The sequence below is a fragment of the Microtus pennsylvanicus genome, chromosome 15 (assembly GCF_037038515.1).
Source record: "Microtus pennsylvanicus isolate mMicPen1 chromosome 15, mMicPen1.hap1, whole genome shotgun sequence".
NCBI lineage: Eukaryota > Metazoa > Chordata > Mammalia > Rodentia > Cricetidae > Microtus > Microtus pennsylvanicus.
The window spans coordinates 3,816,601-3,838,127 of record NC_134593.1 but is presented as its reverse complement, the minus strand read 5'-3'; the positions used below and the strand labels follow the sequence as shown (position 1 = coordinate 3,838,127).

Below are 21,527 nucleotides of genomic sequence, written 5' to 3'. Positions count from 1 at the left end.
ATCACATCAGAAACTACCACAGAAACCATACTACCTCTGGCTCCAAGCCCACATCACTGAGAACATCCCAGGCAGCCCAGTCGGGCTCACCTCCTCCTCACAGGCGGCACTGCACTCCATATGGCAGCTTTCTGACATCAAAGCACAGGAAGAAATGATCTCCATCACTCAGACTGAACCCACTTGTTCCCCTAAAATGTGGAAGAGCCTATGATGTCTCAATCACCTCTTCTGCAATCCCTTTCTTCCTGCACACTAAACCTGAACAATGCTTAACAACATTAACAACAACACGAGTGGGGGGCTCAACAGAAGGGAAGCAAGGAGGACCTCCCTGATGGGGTCTACAATGCTCCCTGATGAGCTACAACGTTGCATGCTTACCAGAATAACACCAAGGAATTAAAAAAAAAAACCTGAACTTGTAAATGAAATTAAGTTGCTCTTTTGAACTGCTGGTCTAGCTAGACAGGAAAAAGCCCAGCATGGTTTCTCTGAGTGCCTATGCTGTTTTTAATAGTGAGGACACAATCAAGCCAAAAGAAACATCTGTTAGCCAGTCAAGTTTGTTAATGAAACAATATTGCAGTTGGTTTATCAAAGATCAAAAGTGGAGCAAATTAGAAAAAGGATGTACGAACAAAGCTGGTTTCTGAAAAATAGTAACTGAAGAATTTTAAATCCACTTGTCAAATTAACACACATCCTTCCTGGATTCCCTCTGAGCACTGATTAGGGTTTCCTCTGCACCTCTTTGGAGGCCAGTCTCGGTTTAACCTAGCGTCATTTATCTAGTACTTCCGTCTGCCTTGTTCTGCAGATTTTTAAAACATAACCTTTCATAAAATTAAAATGCACACTGCACACATTATAGTCTACTGATTATAATGTTTACTTTTATAAAAAACAAAAACGATAATATGCAGTTTTCCACCACTGGCAACTTCTCAGCAAAGTGATCCAAAGCAGAGCAGAAGTATCCCTTTCCTCTAACACGTGAGTACTAACTTCCCGTCACCACCTGAAAGCAGCAAGAGCACCCACATGCAAATAAAAACACAGTTTCCTCATGGCCCTGCTAACAAAGTGTCATCTATCAAATTACATGGCTGACTCATTTGCTAACTCTAATTTGGTAAGCTAATTGCTGTTTATGTGAAACATTAATAGATGGGAGAGATGAAAGTACTGAGAAGATTCAGATTCAGATTGTAAATCTTGGTGTGACTGAAAAACAATTTGACCAAATCTACATAGTTTAATATTCAAGTCCAAGAAAATGAAGTATAGAAACACAACAAAATCCTGAATGTTCCAATCAAAACCGTCACTTCAGTGACAGAACACATCTCCTCTGTGTTGGGGATGACACACAAGGGGGAAAAAAACACAGGCTTCCATTTTGAAAACATTTAAAGTATATCATCTGTTAAAGTCTGAAGAGAAAACAAAAATAAAATCTTCGCCATTCAAGATAAAATAAGAATAAACCAGCAAACAACACTTAACTGTTAAATAACTCCAAAGCTAAAAATTCTGACTTCCTTGGTACTAAAAGTATCCCAGAGTAGGACTATGGCTCAGTAATGGGAGTATTCGCCTGATGAGCATAAGGTCTTGCATTCCATTCCCATCAGTCGTGCAAATGCGCGCGTATGCACACACATGTACCCCGGCTGTTCTAAGTCATGTAGGTACAGGGAATACATGCATAAATTCCCCAAGGCTGGTGGTGCTCATTCAGGACCGGATTAATGTTGTGGGAAAGGTATCAAAAGCATCAAATACACCTAAGATCTAAGGAGTTACAAAGAATGTTTACCACACCCTTAACAATCAAATCTGCCATGGTGCTGCTCCTCTAGCTGAAGTCTACTTCAGGAGAAGTCTAGACAAGTTCTCTCTTGCTAACAGTACAAAAGTAGAACACTCTGTCATGCTTCAAGTGCAACAGGAAGAGCCAGTCACTCATTTCATCTTCCACTTGACCTGACTGACTAGTTGGAGACAGGCCCACAGCTCTCTCCACAGAGCGGGGACTTGTACTACCTGCTCGCAAAGGCAGCTCTGCAGCTCTTCTGAAGAGCAGCTGAAGCTGAATTACACGGGAACAAGAACCACAAGCTTCCTTCCCTGACCTTCGAACTCTGAGCATCTGATCCACCTGATCTTTCATGTTTTGTTATTCTAAAACTGACTCTTATCCATGCCAATAGCAAATTTGAGGATTTTGAAGACCGTATTTATAACATTTAAGGCTTTATCCAACGTTCAATTGAATACGTATAGCTAAATACTCTTTGAGAACAAGAAATCATCCTTCCAAAGACATCAATTCTCACTAAAGTCAACAGAAGGACACTGGGGCTCTAAAATAAGGCAAGTTTAAAAAAAATACAGAGTTGCTTTAGACTATGAACAGTTCCCCTAGGGCTTCTGCTACATCAGGGACCAACCTGGACTAGTGAAAGATCCTTCCTTCACAAAGGAAAGTGTTCACAACAGGAAAAGTCCCAGAGACAAGATGAGGAGGGTCTACTGGAGGACAAGGGTAAGGGGACCAGAGAAAACAGTGAAGAAAAACTAAAATTCTCTCATTTATAGTCTGATAAAAGAATCTGACAGCAATGTGTCTGTGCATCCTTCACTACCCTGCCCAGAACTCCCAAAATTCATGGGGGCAGGAACACTTGGGAGGCTAAGGCAGAATTCAGCCAGCTTGGGCTACATAATGTTTGAGGGAGACTGCATCTTAAAAATACTGAAAATAAATAGAGGAGGGAACAGATAAACTGCCAAGACCATCACAAGTGTTTGTCACTAAGAACCTGTGCTCCTTTATAAAAACTTTTCCTATTAACAATCTCAGTGCGCATGTAACTACATTTGGTTTTCCTAAAATTCCTAACATTTCTTTCATTTCTCCTAAAGAAAAAATTCAAAAGCATTATTGGGAGTGCCCCTACTTTACAGTGCACTAGAAACATACCAAGATTTAACATTTAATAAATTTTAGAATGACAGTCTCAATAAAGTGAAATACTAAGGAATCTGCTTAAAACTGGACTAAACTGATTTCATAAAAATGCTAAAGCCCAGCCAGGCGGTGGTGGCGCACGCCTTTAATCCCAGCACTCGGGAGGCAGAGGCAGGCGGATCTCTGTGAGTTCGAGACCAGCCTGGTATACAAGAGCTAGTTCCAGGACAGGCTCAAAAACCACAGAGAAACCCTGCCTCAAAAAACCAAAAAAAAAAAAAAAAAAAGCTAAAGCCCATATATGCAAATGGAATCTTGCTGCTACAAAGTGTGATAACTGAAGTCTCTTAGAATATTTGACTTTCTAAAGTCCTCATAATCTGACCTAATTGAGCTTTACCACTTTTAATGAGAAACATTAATACTATCCTTTAGGAGTTCCCTAGTTGAGTGAAAGATAAAGTTTTATCTTCAGTGGTTTAATTCATTTCCGTATCACCTCACCAGAGGAAGCTTCTTAAATAAATACAAAGTATTTCGTGTTAAGAAGTGCAAATGGTAATACCCAGCTGGACTTCTAGACTATCAGGAGTCCTGCAATTGCATTCCAGGGAGGAGCCATCTCTTCCAACTTCTATTGTGCTCCTCCCAGCAGTCCTGCATAGGAGTGATGATGATGTTAGTTCTAATGAGGCACAATTTACCACTTCCCCACCGCATTTCAAGTCTGCTAATATTATAAATTGTACCTACTTGGAAAAAATGTAATAAACTCATCAGACAACTACCAAATTTCATCTACTTGTGTGTGGGGGGGAAGGGGGTAAGTGTATCTGACCGACTGAAGAAGAGAAAGAGAGACTTCCCGAGCTGACTAGGACACACTGCCCAGACTATCTGCTCACCTGCTCTACTGACCTTGAACAGATTGCTTAAGCTTTGCATCTCAGCTTTTCATCTGCAAAAAGCAGGACAATAATCTCCCTCCCTCCCAGTAACTATGAGCCAAAAGGTAAGGGTGAACTACTTGGAAGAGGCCAGCATTCACACTTACAAAACAATAGCTATTGTTTTAATTTTCTCTTTTACAATGACATTCAGCTACTCAAAAGCAATCATAATAAGTTTCTTTGAAAGACATTATTTCACCAAACTATAGTTAAGACTGTACCATCTGGGGGCTGGAGAGATGGCTCAGTGGTTAAGAGAATTGCCTACTCTTCCAAAGGTCCTGAGTTCAATTCCCAGCAACCACATGGTGGCTCACAACCATCTGGAATGAGGTCTGATTGTACCATCTGGGAACAGTCTCTCTCCATTCGTGTCCTAAATTCTGCCACACGTGGTGCCATACCAGAAATTCCAGTTACCAGGGAGGCTAAGACAGTAGGATCGAAAATTCAAAGTCAGCAAGGACAACCGAGTGAAACAGTCTCAATAGTTTACCAAATTGGGAAGAGAAGGGGAGGTGGTTTGGTGGGTCAAGTACTCACACCACACAAACACAAGGATCTGAGTTCAGATCCCGAGCACTTGTGTACAAGTCTGGGAACAGGGGATGGACATCTGTAATCCTAGCTTTGAGATGTGGAGAAAGAGGGTCCCTAGAGCTCTCTAGCCAGCCCATGCAGCCAAATCAGTGAGAGATCCTGTCCCAAAAATCACAATGGAGAACAACAGAGGAAGATCCAATATTAAAAAAAGAAACACACCTTTAATCCCAGCACTTAGGAGGCAGAAGCTGGCAGACCTCTGCAAATTCAAGGCCAACCTGGTTTATACAGTGTTCTGTATAGTGAAACCCTGTCTCTCAAAAAAAAAAAAAAAAAAAAGATTTTGAGGCCTCTCTGTGCTAGCTAGTGAGTTCCAAGACAGTTTGAATTAGACTCATAATGAGGGCCTACCTAAAAAAGAAAGAAAATACCTATAACTGGTTGAGGCTAGATAGATAGATAGCTCAGTGATAAAAATCCCACCAAAAATTTAATGATTACTTGATACAATTAATTCCCATATTTCATCAATTAAATATCTGGAGCACATTTTCTCAGCTTTCCTTCTTAAACGATGATGCTAACTTGACAATTTAAAGATCTACAGCATAGAAGAGCAGCTGCAACTGCACACTAAGCAATAAACTACTCTATTCTCAATACTAGACACTTTCAAACATGAATTTTCCTTTAGACTAAAAATAGTTCTGTACAGATGACGCCTGAAGAAAAATGAAAAGGTTAGCAAGAAATGGTGGGCAGAAAAGGAGCGGCACTATGGAGAATCTATGCTGACTCCTCCAGGACAAGGAAAAATGCCTCCAGAGGACATCGTTATTTACAAAGACACTACACTGGCCAAGTACCTGAACTTAGACCCGTATGCTTGATAATTATAAAATTTTGCCATAGCTGACGATAAAAAAAAATAAGCAAAGTTATGAAGAAATGGCTATAGAAAACTTTATAAAATATATGTTCATATATATACATGCACATATATGTATATATGTTTTATATACATATGTGTGTATGTATATGCTTTATAAACATGCGTGTTTATGTATTTAAATATTTAAGGAGATGGGCATTGTGACTCATATCTTTAACTCCAGCACGCAGAAGCAAAAACTGGCAGGTCTCTGTTTGAGGCCAGCCTGATTTACACACACAGTTCCAGAACAGCCAGAGCTACACAGTGAAGTATTGTCTCTAAATAAATAAGTAACAGTAAGCGAAAAAATTTTAAATGTTTTAAAGAGAAACCAGAGGTGCCTAAATGGCTGTGTTCAGGAATTTAAATTAGTTGTTTTACTGTCATTTTTAAAATAAAGTTATAAGGAAGAAAATTTCATGGTTTACTTCATTTTTTGATCTAGTGCAACCACCATCAATGGATAAATAAATGTTGTAGAACACCAAGAAGGTACAAATACAGTTAAGAAACCCACACCTTTAATCCCAGCACTCAGGGAGACAGAGACAGGCAGATCTCTATGAGTTCTAGGTCAGCTCAGTCTACAGAGTGAGGTCCAGGACAGTCAGAGGTACACAGAGAAACCCTGTCTCATAGAAAAGCAAACAGAGGGCAGAGCGCCTCCCAGCTCAGCCTGCTTGGGCGCTGGGACCGAACCCGAAGTGGAGGGCAAAGGGGAGGGCGGTAGCTCCTTTGCCTCCATAGCCTGCCTGCAGCAAGCAGGGTGGGCCCGTTGTTTGCGAGCTAACCAAGCAGCAAGGAGATCCGAACTGGACACCAGGAGAAACATCACTGGGGAGTGACATCACTGGGAAGGTACATCAGTGGGCAAGAAGACCTGATCCTGTAAAAGAAGATCCATAGGAGAGTATTGGGAGGAAGAGATGGGGAGACGCCAATGCAAGAATTCACCCAACAATCTGAAAAACAACACGAAACCACCAGAAGCCAGCGACCTCACAACAGGAGGACATGAACACCTTAATCAAGAAGAAATAGAAAAAACTGACTTGATGAAAGTGATTGACACCCTCAAACAGCATATAAAAAACGCCCTTATAGAAATGGATGAGAAGTATAACAGAAAGTTCGAGGAATTGAGTAAATCAGTGAATGATACCCTAGGAAACCAAGGAAAAACAATCAAGCAGATAATGGAAACAGTTCATGACTTGAAAACTGAAATGGAGGCAAAGAAGAAAACACAAACAGAGGGACGGCTGGACATGGAAAATCTAGGTAAACGAATAGAGACTACAGAAACAAGCATAACCAGCAGAATACAAGAGATAGAAGAAAGAATCTCAGATTCTGAGGATAACATAGAGAAAATAAACGTACTGATCAAAGAAAACAGCAAGTCCAACAAACTCTCATCACAAAACATTCAGGAAATATGGGACACAATAAAAAGACCAAACCTAAGAATAATTGGAGTAGAAGAAGGAGAAGAAGTGCAGCTCAACGGTCCAGAAAATATACTTAATAAAATTATAGAAGAAAACTTTCCTAACCTGAAGAAGGATGTACCTATGAAGGTTCAAGAAGCATACAGAACACCAAATAGGCTGGATCAAAAAAAAACATCCCCTCGCCATATAATAATCAAAACACAAAATATACAGAATAAAGAAAGAATATTAAAAGCCGCAAAGGAAAAAGGCCAAGTTACTTATAAAGGTAAACCTATCAGACTTACACCTGACTTCTCTATGGAAACCATGAAAGCCAGAAGGTCCTGGATAGATGTACTACAAAAACTAAGAGACCATGGATGCAAGCCCAGACTACTATATCCAGCCAAGCTTTCGTTCACTATATGGAGAAAACAAAATTTTCCAGGATAAAAACAAATTTAAACAATACGTAGCCACAAATCCAGCCTTACAGAAAATAATAGAAGGAAAATCACTAACCAAGGAGTCCAACAATGACCACAATAACTCAGACATCTAGAGACCCTTCATTAGCGCAACTCAAAGAAGGGAAACACACAAACCCTACTACTAAAAAAGTGACCGGAGTTAACAACCACTGGTCATTAATATCACTTAATGTCAATGGGCTCAACTCACCTATGAAAAGGCACAGGCTAAGAGATTGGATAAGAAAACAGGATCCAACATTCTGCTGTCTACAAGAAACACATCTCAACCACAAAGACAGGCAGCTACTCAGAGTAAAGGGCTGGGAAAAGGCTTATCAAGCAAATGGACCTAAGAAACAAGCAGGTGTGGCCATACTAATTTCTAACAAAGTTGACTTCAAACTTAAATCAATCAGAAGAGATGGAGAGGGACATTTTATACTCATAACAGGAACAATTCATCAGGAAGAAGTCTCAATCCTGAATATCTATGCTCCTAACATAAAAGCACCCACATACGTAAAAGAAACATTGCTAAAATTCAAGGCAGCCATCAAACCGCACATACTAATAGTAGGAGACTTCAACACTCCTCTCTCACCAATGGACAGGTCAATCAGACAGAAACCTAACAGAGAAATTAGAGAATTAATGGAGGTAATGAAGCAAATGGACTTAACTGACATCTATAGATTATTCCACCCAAAGAGGAAAGAATATACCTTCTTCTCTGCAGCTCATGGAACCTTCTCGAAAATTGACCACATACTTGGTAACAAAGCTAACTTACACAGTTACAAAAAAATATTACTAACCACCTGTGTCTTATCAGATCACCATGGATTAAAGTTAGAATTCAACAACAATGCTACCCCCAGAAAGCCTACAAACTCATGGAAACTGAACAGTCAACTACTGAACCATACCTGGATTAAGGAAGAAATAAAGAAAGAAATTAAAGTCTTCCTTGAATTCAATGAAAATAAAGAAACAACATACTCGAACTTATGGGACACTATGAAAGCAGTCCTAAGAGGAAAGTTCATAACACTAAGTGCCCACTTAAAGAAAACAGAGAAAGCACATATTGGAGACTTAACAGCCCACCTGAAAGCTCTAGAAAAAAAAAGAAGCAGACTCACCTAGGAGGAGTAGAAGACTGGAAATAATCAAACTGAGGGCTGAAATCAACAAAATAGAAACGCAGAAAACAATCCAAAGAATCAATGAATCAAAAAGCTGGTTCCTGGAGAAAATCAACAAGATTGACAAACCCCTATCCAAACTAGTCAAACGGCAGAGAGAAAATTTGCAAATTAATAAGATCAGAAATGAAAAGGGGGACATAACCACAAACACAGAGGAAATTCAGAGAGTCATTAGATCTTACTACAAAAGCCTGTATGCCACAAAACTGGAAAATGTAAAAGAAATGGACACTTTTTTAGATAAATACCATTTACCAAAATTAAACCAGGACCAGGTGAACAATCTAAACAGACCTGTCAGTCGCAAAGAATTAGAAGCTGTTATCAAAAACCTCCCTACCAAAAAAAGCCCAGGACCAGATGGTTTCAATGCGGAATTCTACCAGAACTTCCAAGAAGACCTAATACCTATACTCCTCAATGTATTCCACAATATAGAAACAGAAGGGGCATTACCAAATTCCTTTTATGAAGCTACAGTTACTCTGATACCAAAACCACACAAAGACTCAACCAGGAAAGAGAATTACAGGCCAATCTCACTCATGAATATTGACGCAAAAATCCTCAACAAAATACTGGCAAACCGAATCAAGAACACATTAGAAAAATTATCCATTATGATTAAGTAGGCTTCATCCCAGAGATGCAGGGCTGGTTCAACATACGAAAATCTATCAATGTAATCCAGCATATAAATAAACTGAAAGAAAAAAACCAAATGATCATTTCATTAGATGCTGAAAAAGCATTTGACAAAATTCAACATCCATTTATGTTAAAAGTCTTGGAGAGATTAGGGATACAAGGGTCATACCTAAATATAATAAAAGCTATATACAGCAAGCCGACAGCTAACATCAAATTAAACGGAGAGAAACTCAAAGCCATCCCGCTTAACTCAGGAACACGACAAGGCTGTCCACTCTCTCCATACCTCTTCAATATAGTGCTTGAAGTTCTAGCAATAGCAATAAGACAACATAATGGGATCAAGAGGATTCGAATTGGAAAGGAAGAAGTTAAACTTTCGTTATTTGCAGATGATATGATAGTGTACATAAGCGACCCCCAAAACTCCACCAAAGAACTTTTACAGCTGATAAACAGCTTTAGTAATGTGGCAGGATACAAGATCAACTCCAAAAAATCAGTCGCCCTCTTATATACTAAGGATATGGAAGCAGAGAGGGAAATCAGAGAAGCTTCTCCATTCACGATAGCCACAAACAGCATAAAATATCTTTGGGTAAATCTAACCAAGGAAGTGAAAGATCTATTTGGCAAGAACTTTAAGGCATTGAAGAAAGAAATTGAAGAGGATACCAAAAAATGGATGGACCTCCCTTGCTCTTGGATTGGGAGGATCAACATAGTAAAAATGGCAATTCTACCAAAGGCAATTTATAGATTCAATGCAATCCCCATCAAGATCCCATCAAAATTCTTCACAGATCTGGAGAGGACAATAATCAACTTTATATGGAAAAACAAAAAACCCAGGATAGCCAAAACAATCCTATACAATAAAGGATCTTCTGGAGGCATTACCATCCCTGACTTCAAACTCTATTACAGAGCTACAGTAATGAAAACAGGGTGGTACTGGCATAAAAACAGAGAAGTCGACCAATGGTATCGAATAGAAGACCCGGATTTTATCCCACAAACCTATGAACACCTCATTTTCGATAAAGGAGCTAAAAGTATATAATGGAAGAAAGAAAGCATCTTCAACAAATGGTGCTGGCACAACTGGATGTCAACCTATAGAAGAATGAAAATAGACCCATATCTATCACCGTGCACAAAACTCAAGTCCAAATGGATTAAAGACCTCAATATCAGCCCGAAAACACTGAACCTGATAGAAGAGAAAGTGGGAAATACCCTACAACAGATGGGCACAGGTGATCGCTTCTTAGGTATAACCCTAGAAGCACAGACATTAAGGGCAACATTGAATAAATGGGACCTACTTAAACTGAGAAGCTTCTGTAAAGCAAAGGACACTGTAACTAAGACACAAAGGCAACCTACTGACTGGGAGAAGATCTTCACCAACCCCGCAACAGACAAAGGTCTGATCTCCAAAATATATAGAGAACTCAAGAAACTAGACTTTAAAATGCTAATTAACCCAATTAAAAAATGGGGCACTGAACTGAACAGAGAATTCTCAACATAAGAAGTTCAAATGGCCAAAAGACACTTAAGGTCGTGCTCAACTTCCTTAGCAATCAGGGAAATGCAAATCAAAACAACTTTGAGATATCATCTTACACCTGTCAGAATGGCTAAAGTCAAAAACACCAAGGATAGCCTTTGCTGGAGAGGCTGTGGAGGAAGGGGCACCCTCATCCATTGCTGGTGGGAATGCAATCTTGTGCAACCACTGTGGAAGTCAGTGTTTTGGTTTCTCAGGAAATTCGGGATCAACCTACCCCTGGACCCAGCAATACCACTCTTGGGAATATACCCAAGAGATGCTCTATCATATGACAAAAGCATTTGTTCAACTATGTTCATAGCAGTATTATTTGTAATAGCCAGAACCTGGAAACAACCTAGATGCCCTTCAATGGAAGAATGGATGAAAAAAGTATGGAATATATACACACTAGAGTACTACGCTGCGGTAAAAAAACAATGACTTCTCGAATTTTGCATGCAAATGGATGGAAATAGAAAACACTATCCTGAGTGAGGTATCCCAGACCCAAAAAGATGAACATGGGATGTACTCACTCATAATTGGTTTCTAGTCATAAATAGGGGTCACGGAGTCTACAATAGATGAACCTAAAGAAGCTAAGTAAGAAGGTGAACCCAAGGAAAAACATATAGTTATCCTCTTGGCTAAGGGAAGTAGACAAAATTGCCGGGGAGAAAATTGGGATCTTGGGGGTGGGGTGGGATGGGGGTAAGGGGAGATGGGGAGAGAAAAAGTAGAAGGGAAGGAGGGGGGGACTTGGGGAAACAGGAGGATTGGGATAAAGGAAGGTTGGATAGGGGAACACGGAACCACAATTCTTATTTAAGGGAGCCACTTTAGGGTGGGCAAGAGACTTGACCCTAGAGGGGCTCCCAGGTGCCCAAGCTGAGGTCCCCAGTTAGTTCCTTGAGCAGCTAAGGATAGGGAACCTGAAATGACCCCATCCTATAGCAATACTGACGAATATCTTGCATATCATCCTAGAACCTTCACCTGGCGATGGATGGAGATAGACACAGAGACCCACACTGGAGCACTGGACTGAGCTTCCAAGGTCCCAATGAGGAGCAGAAGGAGGGAGAACATGAGCAAAGAAGTCGGGACCACGAGGGGTGCACCCACCCACTGAGACAGTGGAGCTGATCTACTGGGAGCTCACCAAGGCCAGCTGGACTGTTACCGAAAAAGCATGGGATAAAACTGGACTCTCTGAACATGGTGAACAATGAGGGCTGATGAGACGCCAAGGACAATGGCACGGGGTTTTGATCCTACTTAATGTGCTGGCTTGGTGGGAGCCTAGCCAGTTTGGATGTTCACCTTCCTAGATATGGACGGAGAGGGGAGAACCTAGGACTTACCACAGGGCAGGGAACCCTGACTGCTCTTTGGACTGGAGAGGGAGGGGGAGAGGAGTGGGGTGAGGGGGAGAAGGGTGGGAGGAGGGGGAGAAGAGTGGGAGGAGGGGGAGGGAAATGGGAGGCTGGATGGAGGTGGAAATTTTTTTTTTATTCTCCTTTTATCAATAAAAAAAAAGAAAAAGAAAAAAAATACTGAACCACAAGCAAACACTTTACACATGCAATGCAAAGGTGAGGACACAGTTCAATGTTCTAGAATCAGGTGCATATCATAAGCATCCAATAAATACTTGCTGAATTAAAAAAAAAAAGAAAGAAAGAAAAGCAAACAGAATCCATTCTAGACTCCAGACACCTGTGCAAAGACTTGGTCTTACTCAGCTTCCAGAGCTAGGCCCCTTACCAGCTAAGCAGAAAGGGGACCAGGGCCCATGTCAGGGCAGACAGGCAGACACCTTCCCACAGAGCCCAAACATGGCTTTCAATCCTCTCGATATGCAATGTACAGGCACCACTGCTTCCTACTAACAATGGTTAATGTTTTTAAAACGTAAAATTAACTGTTATCAATGACTGTACTTAAAAAAAGGAATGCAAAAACTGCACGGCTTGATTTTACAGTCTCTCATTTTACTTCAGTTTGACTTTTGGAGATTAATTCAGTACATCTGAAATAAAACCAAGAAAACCACATCAACTGAAGGCTTAAAATCGCAGCAGTAAGAGAACTCACTGTGTACTTACAGTGAGATAACAGCAACACAAAGCCTTGGGCCAGCAAGATGGCTCAGTAAGTAAAGGTGCCTGCTACCACCCCTACCAACCTGCCTTTGATCTCCAGGACCTACATAGTGGGAGGAGAAAACTGGCTCCTGGAGTCCCCAGACCTCCTCATGTGCACTGAGGCTTGCAGGCATGAATGCACACATACACAAAAGTAAACAAACAAATAAATGCAATTAAAAAGCCTTTTTTTTTTACCAGAGACACCAAACAAGACAAAATAACATTCACCGACACCCACTGACCACTTGACTTTAAATTAAAACAGTAGGGATTTAGGTCACATAATAAAACAACTCCCAAAATGCAAAGATGATCGATATTAAAGTAAGAATGGAGGTTTTTATCTTCTCTTAGGCTTGAGAAAGGTAGACTAAGGTTTATCTAGCAATTACAGCATAAAACAAGTCATGTGAGTATTATGTTAACTCTTAATTACTGAGAAAGCCCTCAATACATCATAAAATGACTTTAAAAAATCATGCTGTGAAATATGCTAATATAAAATAAAGAGCTAGCTTCAAGGCAAAAACAACTAATCTCCTCCAACTCCATTCATAACTTTCATCCACAGCAGTGGTTCTCAGCCTTCCTAACGCTGCAGCCCTTTAACACAGGTCCTCATGTTGTGGTGACCCCAACCATACAATTATTGTCGCCGCTACTTCAGAACTGTAATTGTGTTACTATTATGAACTGTAATATAAATAAATCTTTTTGGAGATAGGAGGGTTGTCAAAGGGGTCGCAACCCACAGGTTGAGAACCACTTGTCCACATGTGTGTACATGGAACAACCTAAACAGAAGTGAAGTTAAACCAATGGGTAAAGACTCTAGTTTCACTCACCTGGTCTTTCTCATGGGGCAGAAGGCTGACAGGCGGGAGTGAGGATGGAAAAGCACTGGGATACTGGAGCACTCCTTTGCCATCGGAGTTCCCGTAGTTGACCCTGTACTGTGGTCCTTCCTTCAGTAACCTCCCATTGTTGACAGCGCGCTTGGCCCCTAGTCGGAGCCTCTGCTGAAATGCTGGGTGGTTGGTGGTGCCTGTGAGATCACTCTGACTTCTGAGATACTTCTCGATGTTCTTCAAGGAGGAGCCATTTGACTCCTCAAGGCCTTCGATTGCTCTCTTTAAAAGTCTGTTCCAATCCACATTGCGCAGATCATTACATGGTCCTTTAGACCCCTTGGTTGACTTGGGGAAAGTGCCTGGTTTAACTGCTGTAAAACGCCCAGGATTGTCTGGGTCCTTATAGGAAGCAAGGCCTTTGTTGGTGACTTTGAGAACTGAGCCATCCTGAACACTGAGCTCCAGCTGTTCAGAGACTGTCTTCTTATCCAACCCATGGGACGTGCTGACCGCATGGCAGATTCTCTCTTCAGAGGGCCGTTGCTTTTGCTTTTTGATTTTCTGCACTGCTTCAAGGATCCACTCTGTGTAAAGTGGGTTTGCAAGTTTTACCATGGTTGACAAATGACTTCTCCAACAGAGCCGTGACCCATAGAGGTTCTTCTTGTACTTAACACAACCTGCACATTTGAAAGTCACAGTTCAACAAAGAGGCAAAGAATCCCAGCCCATGTCAAGCAACATCTTAGGGACAAGCATCCTTAAGAGATGAAGAGGACAGCCAGGCGATGTGGACAATGGAAAGGACTGTACTCTTCAAGTGAAAGACATCTTTAGGAAATCAAGACCTAAAGGATAAAAAAGGAGAGAATGGGCTCTTAATAATGGAACTTCTAAACATAAGATTCTTCAGTGTTATTTTTTTCAGATGCAAAATGAACACACTGGCAGGCAGATACAGCCATAGTGATGATACCATCCAACTAGACACCAGTCACAATCTACAAAGGATTTTTTTAAAGGATTTTCTTTGTTTACCTGCAGTAATTTAGAAGCATTTCAGAAACTGCACCTAAGTTATATGAATAATGAATTCCATTTACCCAGGAGACAGCTAGGCCAGGTAAAGGCTTCTGCTGCAGCACTGATGACCTGAGTTCAATCCCTGGGACCCACAAGGTGAGAGGAAAGACCTCACTTTCCAAAGCTGTCCTCTGACCTCTGTGCACATGCTGTGCGATGTGTTGCCCCTCAAAGCACAAAATAAATTAAAATGCGGGAAAATGTATTCCTGTTATCAAAATAACCGTGTGAAAGCAGTCTAAGGTGTATCACAGATAGACATAAGTATCAGAAAAGTTGGATATAAGCCAGGAGTCATAGTGTGTGGCTTTGACTCCAGCACCCAGAAGGCAGAGGCAGGCAGATTGCAGAGTTTGAAGACAGCCTGGTCTACACAGGCAGTTCCAAGCCAGCCAAGAGCTACATAGTGAAACCGTTTCAAAAACAAAAAACAAAAAAACCTTGACAGGGCAGTGGTGGCGCACACCTTTAATCCCAGCACTCAGAGGCAGAGGGAGGTGGATCTCTGTGAGTTTAAGACCAGCCTGGTCTACAAGAGCTAGTTCCAGGACAGGCACCAAAAAAGCTACATAGAAACCCTGTCTCGAAAAAATAAATAAATAAATAAATTTAAAAGATTAAAAAACTTAAGAAAGAGTACAGTAACCTTGAGTTGAGCTAGGTAAGGGATTTCCCCACTTTCTCACATAAGAAAATTCCCAGCCTAAGTCATTTGTATGGAATCAAGACGCTCTAGTGCTCTGATCTGCACAGCATCTGTGGCTGAGACCTTCTAGGGCACAGGTTGAGAAACTGAAACTAATACAGTAACATAACCCTTCACCTTTAAATAATGCAGTGTTCTAGTTATCTTAACACCTGTTCCAGCTCATTCCACACCTCAATAGAAAGAAAATCCCGACAAATCTGACTCCATCTGGCCAGGGCAGCAGTGCTCTCCAGACTTCTGCTCTCCAATCTGGTAGTGAGTATAATCCTGGCCTCAGGACTGGGGTAACCTACTGTTCTCCAGTAACATCTACATCTTCGCCCACTCTATCCAAGTGACAGCGTGTCCATACGAAACATCATTTTGCTAGGTGTGGTGTGATGGCACAAATCTGGAATCCTAGCATTTGAGAAGAGGTGGCAGGAAGGCTGAATTTGAGGCCAGTTTCAGCTACGTAAAACTATCTTCTTTGTCCAAACAAGTAACAACCAAAAAACAAGTCATGTGATTGTCAGCACAATTCTAAATGTCAAAGGCTCAAAGGTATAAAAACCAATAGCACACTTCAGCTCAAGGGCCATTGTTTTAGAATCGCAGCCCAACCCCGTGAGCATACAGATGAGAGCGGGTGCTTCAGCCAGCTGCTTCAGTTAGTTCTGCCTGTGCAGAGACACTGATAGGGTTCTGCACCGCAGCTCCATTAGTGCTAGAGTGCTAGCATTAGAGAGAAGTGACCTAAGCCTCGGATCACTTTCCCTACAGGCAGCGCACATACAGCATTCCACTGACCCTGGGCTAAGTTTCAAGTCCCCCAGTGGAAGCCTGGAACAGAGATATTGCACCTGATATATACTGCTACTGTTCAGGTTTGCTACTCCTGCACCCACATACCAACAATAAACCTTAATTTACAAATCAGGAACAATACACATTAACAATAATGACACCCTAGAGGTCATCCAGACCAACTTTCAGACGCCCAGTAAAAGGTCTTTATTCAATATCCTGAATAGGCCACCAAACCACCACTTAAATTATTCGTCATGATTGAAAGCCCATCACCTTTGGAGGTTACCACAGTCACAAGAGAGAGCAAGCCTCTACCTCCCTGGGCTTTTGACACACTAGTCCAAGTTCCCCAGGAACAATCCCAAGACATTTTACTATCTCTTCAATATAACAGGACTTCAAATCTTTGAAAAGAAGTATCTTTAAAAAACAAAAACAAAAAACCACTACCAACATGAGGCTGGAGAGATGGCTCAGCAGTTAAAAGCACTGTCTGCTCTCATAAAGGACTGAGGTTCAATTCCCAGCACCCACAAGGCAGTTCTGTTAACTCCCGTTCCAGGGAATCCTATATCCTCACAGAGACAAGCAGGAAAAAACACCAATGCACATAAGAAATAAAATTGAAAAGAGTTAATTTAAAATTAAAAAAAAAAACCACTACTAACCCAACCGTCTTCTACCTTTGAAAGCCCTCCCTTCAACCCGGCATCCTAGATCCTTCACCTTTACATATCCTGGATCTATCTGAGCACAGCGGCCTGGGGGCTGCTCACTACTTGGCTAACATCCACCTTAAAAGCACACAGTCTAGGGGTTTTTCAGTTAAAAGTACACCCCAATACTATATGAACTCCTCCCTAACCAGCCCTGTCATGCTGGCTGAGCTAAGCACACAGCCCAACCAAATACCCACATCTTTTTTCACAGATGCTGTCAAACCAAACCTTTCCAGCGTTCCATATAGAAAATTTTGAAATTCTGGAATTTTGTTGTTATTGTTGTTGTTTATTTCTTCTTCTTGGTGTTTGTTTGTTTGTTTTGCTTTTTTCAAGACAGGGTTTCTCTGTGGCTTTGGAGCCTGTCCTGGAACTAGCTCTGTAGACCAGGCTGGTCTCGAACTCACAGAGATCCACCTGCCTCTGCCTCCCAAGTGCTGGGATTAAAGGCGTGCACCACCATCACCCGGCTTTGGTGTTTGTTTTTTAACACAAGCTCTTGTTAGCCCTGGCTAGGTAGATTGTACTCCAAGCTAACCTTGAACTCACTGCAAACCTACTGCCTCAGCTCCTCAAATGCTGAATTTACAGGCATGCACCACCACCCCTGGCTGCTTTTTTTTTTTTTGGTTTGCTTGTTTTTATTTTTCAGTACAGGGTTTCTTTGTGTAGTCGTGGCTGTCGTGGAATTCATTCTGTAGACCAGGCTGGCCTCGAACTCAGAGATCTGCCTGCCTCTGCCTCAAGAGTGCTGGAATTAAAAGCATGTGCCACCACCATCCAGCCACTGCTGACTTTTTAAATACTGGAACTCAAAGTTGATTTGAACTGTCTTCCAACCTGCTTAAGACTGCCTGAATCTTGACTCTGTCATCTGCAAATCTAGTAAGTACTCCATCTTGTGCCATTCCATAAATCACTGACAGCCGGCAGCCCTGAAGAAGCACTGTGCTTAGGGACAAAACTGCTTATTTTTTTTAGCCACATAGAAAGCAGGAAGCATTTCTTGTCAGATGTGTACGGCAGGAAATACATCTCTCCAAAGTGAAAGTGCTTGGAGAAGAACTGTATCAGAAGACATTTCACTGTATCCAAATAATCATTCCATCTTTCATCATTTATTCGGGAAGAATCACAATTAATTTGATTTGACCCTACAAACACACCTGTAGGAAGCAGATGAGAAGGTGTCACAGTCACAGAAACTGTTCAGCAACACAAAAGTTGCTTTTAGGCATAATAGATATATAAGCAAAAGAGCATTCAGTAAAGCAAGACATTTTTCTGGAGTAATATACACCCAAAATATACATTACTGACAAGTTTTTACCACAACTAGTAGCCACAACTAAAATAATCACCCATATCCATTACCAACACATGTCAGCAAGACTGACATTTTATATATTAAAAATGTAATAAAATAGGAAAAAAAATACCAGAATTGGAACTCTAGATGTTTTAACAGTCCATGACAGGGGAAAGGAAAAAAAAAAAAGAACATTGTCCAGGTCTTCAGGCAAATCTGCACGTCCCCGCCACCCCCCCCCCAAAAAAAGAAAAAAGAAAAAGGAAAAGGAAGAAGGAAAGTAAATATTTATTTGGGCATAAGGACACCCCTTAAGTCAACAACCATCTCACAGCTCTCAGCGCTCACATAAAACCCATCAACAACAAGTGCAGCGAGCTACCAGTGAGCATTCGGTGATCCAGTCACCGGGCTTCAACCACTGAAGGACACTTACAAATATGCAATCTGAGGTAGGAAATAAAAGCCCTGGGAAAGTGCTTAAAGAAGTACACTTCACTTAAAAAAGGAGGAGGAGAAAGAAAAGAAAAAAACTGACTCTTCTCCAATTTTCTTTTTCACAAATTATCTGCATTAACCACATGATTACATTGTGGGCTGATGAGAGGGCTCGGCAGGTAGCAGGCACTTGCCACCAAGCCTAGCAACCTGAGTCCATCCTGGAAGGCCACACAGAAGTGGAAGGAGAACTAACTGGCCCTTGAAAGTTTCCCTCTGACCCCAGGATGTGCTCTGTGGCACACCCACAGAGCAAGAATAAGGAACACAAGTGTTAAGTACAAAATCCTAAACTCCAGAGGTCCTGCTAATCTCCAAATCACTCTTATTCTAGTAGATGTGAGCCCAGTCTCAAATCTAAAACTAGCTTCATGACAGCCCTTAAAAAAAAAAAGTCCTAACAGCACTTAGGAGGCAGAGGCAGGAGGATCTCTGTAAGTTCAAAGCCAGCCTGGTCTACAGAGTGAGTACCAAGACAGCCAAGGCTACACAGAGAAACCCTGTCTCAAACAGCCAAGAAAAAGAAAGAAAGACAGACTATCCTGAAGCGAATACGCAGGGCCGCAAAGCTAACATTCTAGGTGTGAACACTAGGGCTCAAAGCTGACTCCTCCCCTGCATGTCAGCACTGGCTTTTCCTGCAGCATCACCATTCTTCCCAGAGGCTCAAAGCTGACTCCTCCCCTGCATGTCAGCACTGGCTTTTCCTGCAGCATCACCATTCTTCCCAGAGGCCAGCGAGCACCTACACACTTGTAAGTTATTGTGGTGATGGCCCACAGCCATGACTGACGGCTTTACCTAAGAGAAAGACACAGCAGTTCCACAAAGTCTCAGCTGAGGGAGCCGAGACCATTTTCACTTCAAAGACCAAGAGAAAAAGAAATCACAAATACCTGTATCCTAGTCTTACACAAACGACCAGATGACCTCAGAGCCTCCTCCCCTGCACCAGAGACTCCATCTCCTCAATTTAATCTCAAAAATCAGCTCCCATCTGATATCAACCAGAGTTAATTAGGCGGCTCTCTGCTACAAGCTCAATCTATACAGCTAGGAAAAGGAAAGAAATCAGAAATTTCTTACCTGTCGCCAATTCTCAGTTAAATTATCTACTGTGTACACTATCCACTGCAAAGGTTTTAATCTAGGGCTGATTCGTCTCTGACACCCCACTAACATCAAAGAGAATACACTGAAAACCATTTCATTTTCATCTAAGCAGTATCTAACTTGATAGACAAAGTTATAGGAAAAAATACATAATTTATTAAAAAGCCACATAAAACTTATTTACCCACACCACTTCTCTTTTGCAGATTCCTAGGATTTGTTAGATGTGGATAGGACATTCGGTCACAACTAAAACCCTAAAATCATTATTCTCTTTCCTTTTTTTTCTATTAAAATCTTAAAAGTTAAAGTAAAAGGCTGCCAAAAGGTAGTAAGTAATCCCAAATTAATTCAGAAGATTCGTGCCACATTAAAGTAAATTCTTCTATTTTCTGTGGTTGTGAAACATTTTAATCTTTAGTTTAAAAACTATCAGCAAACGATATGGTTGCATTTTGCAGCCTTAGAACCCTACTTTCAGCGTTCACTACAAGCTATTCTGCACAGATCTAAGGAAACGCTCGGTCCAACACTGAGCTTTAAGTCTCACTGGCATTACATAAAGATCAACACTATTCAGAAATGTGAGAAGCAGTATAAGCTAAGTCCAAATATCCCTATCAGAAGTATCACGAGTGACCTCCTCTAAGCCAGCAGGAAAGCCTGGGTTGTTTTAAAATTAGTGTTACAATATTCAAGTCATGAGATCACAGATGTGCCAAAAACAGTGGTAGAAACGCAAAAGATTAGTAACAGTTTATTCTTTTATCATCCTGGTCTGACGTGGTATTTTTAGTTCTCTTTTATAAATCCAGGATTTTTTGTTGTTGTTGTTGTTATTGTATGAACTGAGTGAGCATCATCAAATGCTAGCACTGTCTTTCCACAGCACAGCACAAGTTGCTGATGGAGGAGCCCTTGACTGCTTTCCTCCATTACCACCACAACCCAAGTAGCACAATGGCTTCAAACAGTAGCCCTGGTTTACAACCATCCACGGAAATGCCTGGCACTGCCAAGGCCTGAATACATCTATTTCCCTGAAAAAATAACTGGGAGATGAGGCCATGAAACTAGTCGATGAATACTTAGTGACACAACATCCTGCCCTCACCCAGTCTCCTGGCAGGTGCCACGGGAAAGGCAAAGGAGAATCAGAACAGAACATGCCAGAATCAACTACGAAGTAACAAAGTACAGCTTGGGAAGGCCTCAAAAAGCTAAAGATAGGATTACCATGATCCCACAGAACTCTTCATGCTAGATCCCTGAAAAAACCGAGAACAGCTTCTCTAACAAATACAAACAAAAACATGTTCTTAACAGCATTGTTCACAATACCCAAAGGTAAAAAGAGCCCAAACATCCACTTATAGCAAAACAGACAAAATATGGTAAAATAGTTCCATGATTATTCAACTACAAAAAAGAAAAATTATAGATTGATATATACTACTACAATATGGATGAACAATGAAACATACTATACTGTAAAAAAAATTGACAAAAGGGTCAAATATCACATTCATATTAGTTAGGTGGTAGTGGTGGATACCTTTAATTCCAGCACTTG

At 41.2% G+C, this 21,527-nt stretch overlaps 1 protein-coding gene across 9 annotated transcripts in view; it reads right to left on the bottom strand.

The window, feature by feature from the left end:
* Kat6b (lysine acetyltransferase 6B) overlaps positions 1-21,527 on the bottom strand; it is a 192,554-nt gene that overhangs the window by 161,071 nt on the left and 9,956 nt on the right. For all 9 annotated transcript variants that reach the window (XM_075949868.1, XM_075949875.1, XM_075949869.1 and 6 more), the window contains exon 2: positions 13,729-14,582. In XM_075949868.1, the coding sequence (XP_075805983.1) occupies positions 13,729-14,349 (621 nt within the window). In that variant the 5' untranslated portion in view covers positions 14,350-14,582. The remainder of the gene's footprint in view (positions 1-13,728; positions 14,583-21,527) is intronic.